The sequence below is a fragment of the Sinocyclocheilus rhinocerous genome, unplaced genomic scaffold (genome assembly GCF_001515625.1).
Source record: "Sinocyclocheilus rhinocerous isolate Xijiao unplaced genomic scaffold, SAMN03320098_v1.1 scaffold112, whole genome shotgun sequence".
Classification (NCBI taxonomy): Eukaryota; Metazoa; Chordata; class Actinopteri; order Cypriniformes; family Cyprinidae; genus Sinocyclocheilus; species Sinocyclocheilus rhinocerous.
In genome coordinates, this window is record NW_015644008.1 from 436474 (window position 1) to 447458 (window position 10985).

The 10985-nt window shown below is 37.3% G+C and overlaps 1 protein-coding gene across 1 annotated transcript; it reads right to left on the reverse strand.

The window, feature by feature from the left end:
• Nucleotides 1-387: 387 nt before the first annotated feature.
• On the reverse strand, nucleotides 388-8932 carry cactin. The gene is given in 8 exon segments (XM_016575400.1): nucleotides 388-1167; nucleotides 3262-3608; nucleotides 4546-4668; nucleotides 4760-4952; nucleotides 5845-5959; nucleotides 6947-7109; nucleotides 7189-7950; nucleotides 8384-8932. Coding segments are annotated over 8 exon segments (2460 nt in total). The 5' UTR covers nucleotides 8650-8932; the 3' UTR covers nucleotides 388-676.
• Nucleotides 8933-10985: the final 2053 nt, after the last annotated feature.

Consider the following 10985-nt stretch of genomic DNA (forward strand, 5'->3'; position numbering starts at 1 on the left):
TTCTCTAGACATTTGTAATGGCTGTGTTCCTGTTTTAAGGGTAAAAAGTGAGACATGCTGTCTTGTTAAAACTTGCCGTGGTTGTTGCTTCAATCCAAGTATGTTGCCTTTAAAGGCAATTCTACATGGACAAGAATGAACTTCCTGTATCTTCAGGATGCCAAGATAAGTGTCAGACTGCATTTTAGACTCTTAGAAAGTTTAATGCAGCTTGTTATGCGTTTTATTTTTTTTTAAGAATGTACTGCAGAAATTTAATTTTAACTTTAATACCATCTTTGTACCTAAAATGCTGTAAAATGTATTTTTAAGTGCCTTTTTCCAATGAACAAATTAAATGTCATGTTGTAAAATATTTTAAAAATGAGCACAAATGACTATAAACAATTAAAAATAAGCAAGCAATCTTTAATACATCATCTCAAAAACAAATAGTACAAGAATAGCATTTTTTCAAGCTCAACCAACAAACACGATTTAAAAAAGGAATCAAATGCAAGCTAAGTGCCTCCAAACCAGAAAAGGTCTATCCCATTGAAAACCTGTTCTTCCACTAACGGGAGACACGAATGGAATCAATAAACTGAGTTTGTACTACCTTTTCTAGATTTACACCAATTTTACAGCATTTGAAGATTCCTGATAATCATCACTTTGCTAATACAACTCATCCTCTTCATCGTCTGTAGCGGTATCGCTTAAAGTGGAACCACAGCTGAAAGATTCCATTGGCGAACTGGCAGCGGAAACCATGGCGATGGGAATATTCCCATTCACGGTTCACGATCTTAAATGCAATATCCTCATACGGTGGTCCGGCGTGGAAGCGCAACATTCCAAAGTCTTTGTTGTCAGGACAGGGCTCGAGGAAGTACTGCGGAGTCGAGCGCTTGTCGATGAGATCGGGGTAGAAGATGTTGAACTTGTAGCCCTGGACGATCTTGGGCGGCGGGTTGTCAAAGTCGTAATGCGTCTGGTTGTATTTGTTCCACTCGAAGCCGGTGTGGACACGGTTGAAGAAGCGGGGCTTGCGCGGGCGGTATTTGTCGGCCCACAGGTACATTTTTCCAGTCAAAGGCATCTCAACGCTGAACTGGGCCTCGTCGCCGCCCATGCCCTCTTTAGCGCGACGCACGAATGCATCTTCAGCGCTTTCATTTGCATCGCCTGTTCAAGAAAAAGACAATGAAAGTTAGCATTAGCATGAGTAAATCCTAACAGAAAGCAAATGTAGATTCTTGCTAAACTAGATTTGTGTTCCTAACAGTAAAGAAGATCTTTACGGTCACATACGGTTCAAGATCACTGCATTCTTCATTTCCAATTGTCTAACTGGCATGTTGATTAATTTTCTATAATTACAGGTCTATGAAACAACTCCACGGGTGTTGAGTCCACATCATTCAATTTGCCACATTTTTTCAGAACTTGGTTTCCATCCATGTATTTTTATGGGAATGTGGGATATTGCATAAAAACACTAGATGGAAACGGCAAGATGCGCATTCCAATAAGAAGACGTGCATAAACTACGATGAAAACTTCCTTGAAGATGTGATTTTGCCTCAACAGATCATGAGACTGGATAACTGGACTAACCAGTGGACCAATCACATTGTAGCCTACACCATCTCAAATATTGTTTTAGTCATTCTGAAATGCCTGACACAAAGTCTGTTATCAATTAATTTGGTATAACAGTCTTACATGATTGTGTTCCCAAACATCAGGCTTCACAAGATAACATGAAAGCATTTATTGCATTTCGTTGGGGCGCTCTGAGGTGCAACTGATTTATTTATTTATTATGGCTTTCCCATTTTATTATTTATACTTTCCCAGGAAGAGACAATTTTATTCTCTTGAGTACATGGGATGGAAAAAGTGCTTCATTCGCAAATGTTTTATGGGATATTCCAAGTTAAATTCACAACTTTGGATGGAAACCTGAAAATATCTTAAGTTAAACATGTTCTTCTGTAACCATCAGCCCATTAGAATGGAAGCCTTAAAGGGGTCATATGATGCGATTTCAAGTTTTCCTTTCTCTTTGGAGTGTTACAAGCTGTTCGTGAATAGATAAGATCCCTAAAGTTACAAAGACTAAAATCTCAAACCCAAAGAGATGTTCTTAATAAAAGTTAAGACTGGTCCACGCCCTCCTAAAACACCTCGTTTAAACACGCCCCCACATGTCTACGTCACGATGTGGGAAGATTTGCATAACGCCGCTTAAATGTTTACGCAAAGAAAGAAGGCATAACTTTTCTTCTTGCTGTACGTATTGTTGCTGCCGCTGTGTTTCGTTGCAAAAGCGAAACTACTTTGTTTGGCCTTCCAAAAGAGGACACGACTAGAAATCAGTGGTTAAGTTGTATTGTGTTCTGACTCGCAGCCTGCAAGTATGTTTTCATATTTAAAGAATTTGCCACTGATGATTCAAACACGAGTTTTCAGCAGTGTAGAGTAGCGCTTGTTGTTTGTCGTTTCTTTGATCACAAATGCAGACATGGTTTTATGTTTTCGCGGCGCGATACGCAACGCGTAAAAAGACAGTATAAGTCATTATAATCAGTAATTATGTCCCCAAGGAGAAACAATAATGTACAGTATGTGGAAAATAATGTGTTTTTTGAACCTTAAACCACATAAACACATTTCATTACACCAAATACACAAAATAATGTTATTTTTTAGCAACGTCATACGACCCCTTTAAAGGATGGGTTTTTAAAGTTGAATTTAATGCCTCCTTGAGTCAATTTCCTGTATTTCTGCTGTTTGTAACCCCCAAATTGTTAAAAAATGTTCTACATATTTTTCCATCCACAAACTCTTTTGCCCTTTAGGTGAATTTAAGTGCGTGCCTGAGTCTATTTCCTGCACTTTCATCCCCCTTTTTTACAGCAGGGCGATTTACAAAATGAAGGGAAGAAAAAAATGTAATGCGCCAGTGTTGAAATTACATGTTATTTTGCCTTTTCTGGGCACCCAGTATGCAGGAAAATTGTGAAAAAAACTTTTTTTGTTAAACAACGCAAAAAAAAAAAAGAGTAGGAAATAGAGTAGGTAAAAGGAAAAAAAAACATCTTTCTATACAATATCTATAAAAAGTTTCAAACAATGAAAGTGCACATTATTTTCAACTTTCAAATTTCATATCTGACCTTTTTTTCCTGCTGCACATCTAGTACTGAAATCTTAATGCATGTGGTGTGTGTAATTTCACTATGGTTCGTGAAGCAGCAGAGCGATACTCACCGGTCACCTGCAGCTGTGTCCGGGCCAGCACGAGTCTCTGCAGGTCCTCCTCCACGTTGATGATGTGCGTGTCCAGCGGTAACTCTGAGGGCTGCAGGAGGGTGGGACTGTAGCGGCCGGAGTCGTACTCTGCCTGACTCTGCTGGATCAGATCCTCCTCTGTTAACACGGCCTCCGGTGCTTCATCTTTCTCTCCCTCCTCCACCTCCCCTCCCTTCCTCTCCTCAGGACTGCTCCTTCCAGACCGCTCACCCTCTTCTCCATCCAGCCTCTTGGTCCGTCTGTCTTTATCGTCACCTTGCTGAGAGCTGCCCGCCACCTCATCTGCAGACTCAGCCGCTCTAGGGCTACTGGGAAACAAAATAGACAAATCTGTCATTGGGTATGCAATTAATTTCATTGAATTATTCAGTAATTTGTGATAAGATCATTTATAGAGAATTTATATATTATATGTAATTTATATAACATTTCTATATATTATATATTAGCATAATGCTTAGTGACAAGTACATATTGTATATGCATGCTATTTAAAAAAAATGCAAAATACAACCATTAACATTTTAAATTGTAGTAAACTACTTCATTACATGACTGCACTAAGTTGCATGTTTAAGGTTGTCCAATTAATTTAAATCTTAGAAATAGTGTAATTTAGCATTTATCAGCCATCTAAATTTGTCTAAAGACATTTATATTCAGAAGTCTAAATGTTAAGAAATGACACATTGGCTATGTTTGGAATGCAATTAATTTCACAGAATTTTCCAGTTGTTTGTGATTAAAGTTATTTTTTAATTTTTGAAAATTATTTTGTTGCATTTCAAGAATAACTTTAGTAATCAGAGATATTTAAAACTAGAAAAAAAATGTATTAATATTAAACAAAATATATTAATCAATCATATATTAATATTATGATTATATTAAAATGTCTGATATTTCCAGGCCAAATTATGTTAAAATTCCCGAATAGTTACAGGTTTTCTATCACCATGAAATCCCTTGAATATTAGTATATATATTGATAATACGTAGTATAGTATATACTGTATAATGCATATTAAAAAACTGTATAATGCATATTTTATAAAATGATATGTGAAACAGTATACAGAATGCAACAAACTTTTAAAATGTAGCATGCTACATAGTCACATGACCTCACTTGCATATTTTATTTAGCAGGCTGTGTTGTGTCAGCAGTTAATTACATTTCCATCTTGGAAATTTCAATGCAAATTTCTGTCTGAATGTTCAAGTAGAAGTGAAATCACTCACACGGGCCGCTCATTCCTGGGCTCGTCTTTGATGATGGGGAAAAGCGGTTCACTCTCCACACCCTGTTCCTGCTTGAGTTTATACAGCTTCTGCCGCAGGACGTCCTGATGCCGCTCTCTCAGCCTTCACAAACACACACAGACCCATAGGGTAAGACATCACTGAACTCTAAAAATCCCCAGAGGCCCTGTTACAGTTCTAGTCTGATACGCACCTGGCTCGTGCCATGTAGACCCGCACCTGCTGCAGGAGACTCTCCCAGTAGCCGACGTCCAGGTTGGAGCCTCCGGCCTGGATCTTATTCTCAATGTTCATATAAAGAGCCTGAAGCTGACTGTACGTCTTCCCTTTAAACACACTCTGCACGTCTGTGCTGACGGATGTGTTTATGCCCTCACGACGGTCACCTGACATGACACCAAAAACCGAGGTGAATGAGGGGTTGTGCAATGGACTTTCTTTAAATCTACTCAATTACAATGCATTTATAATATTCATATATGCCCTATAACGTTTTCACAGATTGCATATACATTTCATTTGCACTGTTTCACGAATTTACAGATTTTAAATTAGTTTATTAACTAACTAGTGGCCAATATATTAAAAACTGTAATAATAATAATAAAAAAACTATAATACATTAGTAAAAATATACACCACCATTTAAAAGTCTCTTTTGCTCAGCAAGGATGCATTTATTTGATCAAAAATACAGTAAAAACAGTAATATTGTGAAATATTATTACTATTTAAAATAACTGTTTTCTCTTTGAATATATTGTAAAATGTGATTTATTTCTGTGATGCAAAGCTGAATTTTCAGCATCATTACTCCAGTCTTCAGTGACACATGACTTTTCAGAAATCATTCTAATATGCTGATTTGATGCTCAATAAATATTTCATATGATTAGCATTGTTTAAAACAGTTGTTCAACTTAATATTTTTTGTGGAAACCAGGATACGTTTTTTTTTCAGGATCCTTTGATAAATAGAAATTTCAAAAGAACATTTATTTGAAATCTTTTGTAACATCTTTAAGCAATTTAATGCATCCATTCTTACAAAAAAATTATTAATTTCTTTAAAAAAAATTTTTTTTTTAAAAACTGACCCCCAAATTTTTTTAACAACACTATGTATAATCTTGAAAGATTATAATTATAATTCAATGATAGCATAACTTGAAATGACTGAAATTGAGTAAACATTTATTTTACAAAACATTTCCTATGAAATGATTCAACTGTAAACTATCCAGGGAGTAAATGTAATCGTGCAGGTCATCACATCACCTGGTCCTCTGCCTGACGCCTCTAGTTTGCGCAGTTTGCTGATCTCGTCTTCAGTAATGGTGGTCATGTCCCTCCAGAAATCCACGTTCTTGCCCTGTTCCAGCTCCATGTACACCTGCAGCCAGTAACAGCTGTTAAAACACACTAAAACACCAAAACCATCACAGAACCTGTGTAAGAATTATTGTTACTTTACATTTTAATTCTACTTTGTGTAAAAAGTGTTCAAATGATTTTTGATCTCTCTCTCATCACACACCTTGATGTCCTCCAGCAGGTCGTCCATGTCTGTGGCGGTGAGTCCGTTGAGGAAGGTGTACGGTTCATGCATCTCCACCGACAGATCATCGTCTTCAGCGCTGATGTATTTAGCCAGCAGGTCGATGGGCTTTGCTCGGCCGTCACGGATACGGATCTTAGACCTACATCGCAGAAACACATTAACAACATTTTTAAGGTTTTTTTTTATTTTAAAGCTGATTTTAGAAATGATAAACTTGATACATAACCAAAAAAAAAAGTTTTTCAACTATATATCATGTTTTTGAATCTTTAAGTGTATATTATCTTTTCTGTAGTAATTCTTAATTCAATTCCAAAATCAAAATCCTCTTAAAAATTCCCCATTCTATAATGTTTCAGTGTTCATAAATACTAATGACTATTAAAACAATTTTAAAATATTATCACTTTAGTTTATGGTGCCTCCTGTCAGGTTAACTAAAAATACTTGATACATAAAAAAAAATAAAAAATAAAAAAAAGGTAAACTACAGGAGCACTGTAAACAAAAATAATAATATTTCAAATTTGTTTCACTAGTCATTAACAACATTTTTAAGGTTTTTATTTTATTTTGAAACTGATTTTAGAAATTATAAACTTGATACATAACCAAAAAAAATTTTTTCCAACTATATATATCATGTTTTTGAATCTTTAAGTGTATATTATCTATCTGTAGTAATTCTTAATTAAATTCCAAACCCTCCCGCCCCCCATTATTCAAAAATGTTTGGTACCTTTTGTAGTTCCCTGCGGTTTTCCTGCTGGATATGTTTATTTCTCTCCTTCAGATTTTTATCTCTCTCTCATCACACACCTTGATGTCCTCCAGCAGGTCGTCCATGTCTGTGGCGGTGAGTCCGTTGAGGAAGGTGTACGGTTCATGCATCTCCACCGACAGATCATCGTCTTCAGCGCTGATGTATTTAGCCAGCAGGTCGATGGGCTTTGCTCGGCCGTCACGGATACGGATCTTAGACCTACATCGCAGAAACACGTTACAAATGGGTCCGTTCACAGATGTATGTATAAAAACACTACACGTCTGAAGAGCGTGACCTCAGTTTGGCCTGCTGCAGGTGAAAGTTGTCCTCCTGTTCCGCCCATGTTTTGAAATGTTCGGCCTCTTTCTCTCTCTGCAGCATCTCCAGCTCCTGCTCGCGAACAGTAAGTGAAGTTTATTTCTGTTAACACGAGTCCTAACCAGACTTTGCGATGCAACATCACTGCAATATCAACACATATTTGAACTCTGCTATCCGAAACATCTCTCTGACCTTCTGCCATTTGAACGTGCCGAGCAGGTTGTTATCTCCAAACGGGTTGTCGGCGTTGGTGTAGCCCATGTACTCTTCACTCCAGCCCATCTTCTCCCTCTTCTTCCTCTCTTTGGCCTCTTTCTTGGCCAGACGTCTGGCTCTCTTCTCCTCCGGGGTCTCCAGCGCCTTCATCATATCCCTCTGTTTCTTCTTGTCCTCTTTGGCGGAGGAGGTTCCCTGTGTCGTCTTCTCTCCCTGATCAGAATCAGCGGAGGAGCTCGAGGAACTCGAGGATCTGGATTCAGAGCGTCTACGTCTGTCTCGATCCCTCTCTTTGCTCTTTCTCCTCCTTCCCTCTTGGTCTTTCTCCCTCGGTCTCTCCCGGCTGAGGCTCCTGCTCTGTCGTCTCCTCCACTCTCTCTCGCTGCTCCTGCCATCTCTGGCTCGGTTTCGCTCCACGCTGGCCTCTGAGCTGGAACTCCTCCTCCTGCTGCTCTTTTCATCCTTGTGTTTCTTCTTCGTCTTATGTTTCTTCTGATTATTGTCATTATCACCTGAAGAGCTTAAACAATAAAGAAATGGAAAAAAAGTTATGTTTACAATCTTTCAGTGTTGGGTGGTTATCATGATGCCGACTCAACATCGTGATGTCTGTCATGGCATGGTCTTAAAAGTACTATATAACATTTGGGCACTTATATTAATATAAAAACCTTTAGATTTTTTGTTTGTTTGTTTGTTTATTGTCACTATAGCACTACACTGTTAAATGTATTGTTGATTTGTTTGTTTACGTGGTTATTTTAATATTATTTTGAATATTTGTATTTAACTAATTATTCGTTCATTTCAATCTTATTTATTTATTTATTCAATCATACATACATATATTTTGTCACTGTTTTTCTCTAAACTTTTCCACGGACCCCCTCCTATTATAAAAACTGACATACCTACAGGATTGTTTAATTTTTGTTTATTATGGTTTTCAGTACCTGTCTCCGTCTTTCGATCTTCCGTGTGATCGTGCTCTTCTGTCTCTGTGATCGCGGTCAGAGTCGCTGGAGTGGCCGGACTCGCCCCCTCGGTGTCGGCTCGGGCCTGCACAACCTCCGCTGCTCCTGGAGCCTCCGCTGTCAGACCGCCCTCGTCTGCGGGAACCTTTCACGGGAGAGCGGTTCCGAGCATGTCTGTCATATCTACGGGATCTTTCTCCAGAGCGGGACCGCGATCGGCTCCTACGATGCCTCTTCGATTCCATGTTTTCAGGTCCTGACGGCGCCGCGTCGCGTAAATATGTAGTTTACAATGTTTGTAACAATAATGTCTCTCAAATCAATTCTGTGATAATCCTTAGGCTGAAACGATAGGACTTTATATTGAGAAAATGCTCTGTTTGATTAGTAACCGAGCTTTACACAAATATTCGTATAATTTCTAGCAGGCGGTATAAAGGGCTTCTTCTTCTTCTTCTTTCCAGTTTAACGGCGGTTGGCATCCAGCTTATTGGCGCATTACCGCCCCCTTCTGCTCCGGAGTGTGGATCAGATAGGTTATCTATTCCCTTTTCTACGGTGTACAAGAAGTGCTAAACAAATCACAATTCTGAAAACAAAATAACAAATTGCAAATGCAAGTCTAAAAAACAAAATAACAATTCAGAAAGCACAACAACAATTCAGAAAACATTATAAGTCAGAAAACACAATTATTATTATAATAATTTTTTATTCCATAGTAAGGGCAATTCATACAATACATTTAAACTGAGCTACTTTAATACCATCTCCGAACTTTCTACCACGACTCTGCTGTTCTTCGGCTGGTTCTTCCTGCATACGTTGATTGACAGATGCCACGTCCAGTCAGCGGTGAGTAATCCCAAACCAATGGCGCTGTCTCAAACTATACCTACCTCTTCCCTTTTGTCTGATTTGTCGTTGTGTTTTCTGACTCGTTAATTTGTTTTCGGATTTGTCGTTGTGTTTTCTGACTTATTTTGTTTTCGAATTTGTCATTGTGTTTTCTGACTAGTTATAATGTTTTCAGAATTGTGATTTGCTTTGCACTTCACGGCCACCGTAACTACTTTTTGAAGAGATTACTGTAATACTGTTTTTTCCCCATGGAAAAAAAAGGTAAATTGAACATACTAGACTAGGGTGTAATCAACTGAATTTACAATTATTATTAATATTATTATTATTATTCACCAAAGGTATTATTTACTTATTTAAATATATGTAAATATGTTTGTTTGTCTATATAGAACCTAGTTGTTTCTGTTCATTTATCTTTATTTATTATTTGCAAGTGGCTGCTAACTTTATTTATTATGTTGCACAATAGCAGTGAAGGTCTTGCTAATAACATTACACATTATTCCTCATACAGGTACATGCTTGATCCAAATCTAAATAAATAACACATAAATCTGGAAAGCATCACATCAATAACATAGGTTCGGGTTCTACTGAGATTACTTCATCAGGTTCTACTCCACTAGGACAATTAGTAGATAAATTGTCAGTATGTTACATTTATTATCCTGTCTTATGAATACTATTTGTATAAGGTTGGTTGCAGGCTGCAGAATGCTATACTTATAAGGTAGGTTGCAGAGAATTGCAACTCTTGATAGATCATATCAACATCTGTGAACTGTGAAACTTAAAAGAAGATCTGAGAATATTTTACACTTCCTTCTTTCTAGTAAAGATAGATTTCTCTTTCACACATACAACCCTAAAATAGAGGTTATGGTTTTATGTTAGAAAATAGGTTATCTATTCCCTTTTCCCCCTAAAACTTACACATCACTCACATTGTCCCCTCACATTAATATCCACACACACATCATACATCAAATCCTGCTTAAAACCCCTGCTTCCCTTAAAAAAGTAATCAATATTCTACTCTGTGCCCTATTTACTGTGCTTAGTAACCCTTGTAATGTGATCTCCTGCACCCCAAGCTCCCTTAGTTTATTCTTCATTACCTGCCTCTGTGTTTCATATCTCTTACAAGTCATGATTATGTGCTCCACTGACTCCTCTTCTCGACATCCCTCACACAACCCTGTCTCGTGCTTCCCTATCATCTTTAGTGTTTTATTCAGTGAACAATGTCCCAACCTTAACCTAGTCATCACCGCATCTTCTCTCCTATTTCCAACCTTTCCTCTTTAACATTTCTCTGAATTTGATATAAATGCCTCCCTTTCTCCTCTCTTTCCCACCTCTCTTGCCACCTTATATTGACTTTCTCCCATATTATCTGAATAAAAGTATTCTAAAAGTTGCTTTAAAAAAAAAAAAGAAAAAAAGAAGAAGAAAAAAAAAAAGAAATTTACTGACCCCAAACCTTTTTTTTGTGGAATAGTTGTGTAGGCTATATTTAACACATTATATTTATTTTGAATAAATACTGTTCTTTTTAACTTTTTATTTATCAAAGAATCCTGAAAAAATATCACAGGTCCCAAAAAATATTAAACAACACAACTGCTTCCAACATTGATTATAAATCAGCATATTACAATGATTTGTGAAGGATCATGTGACACTAAAATCTGGAATAATGATGCTGAATATTCAG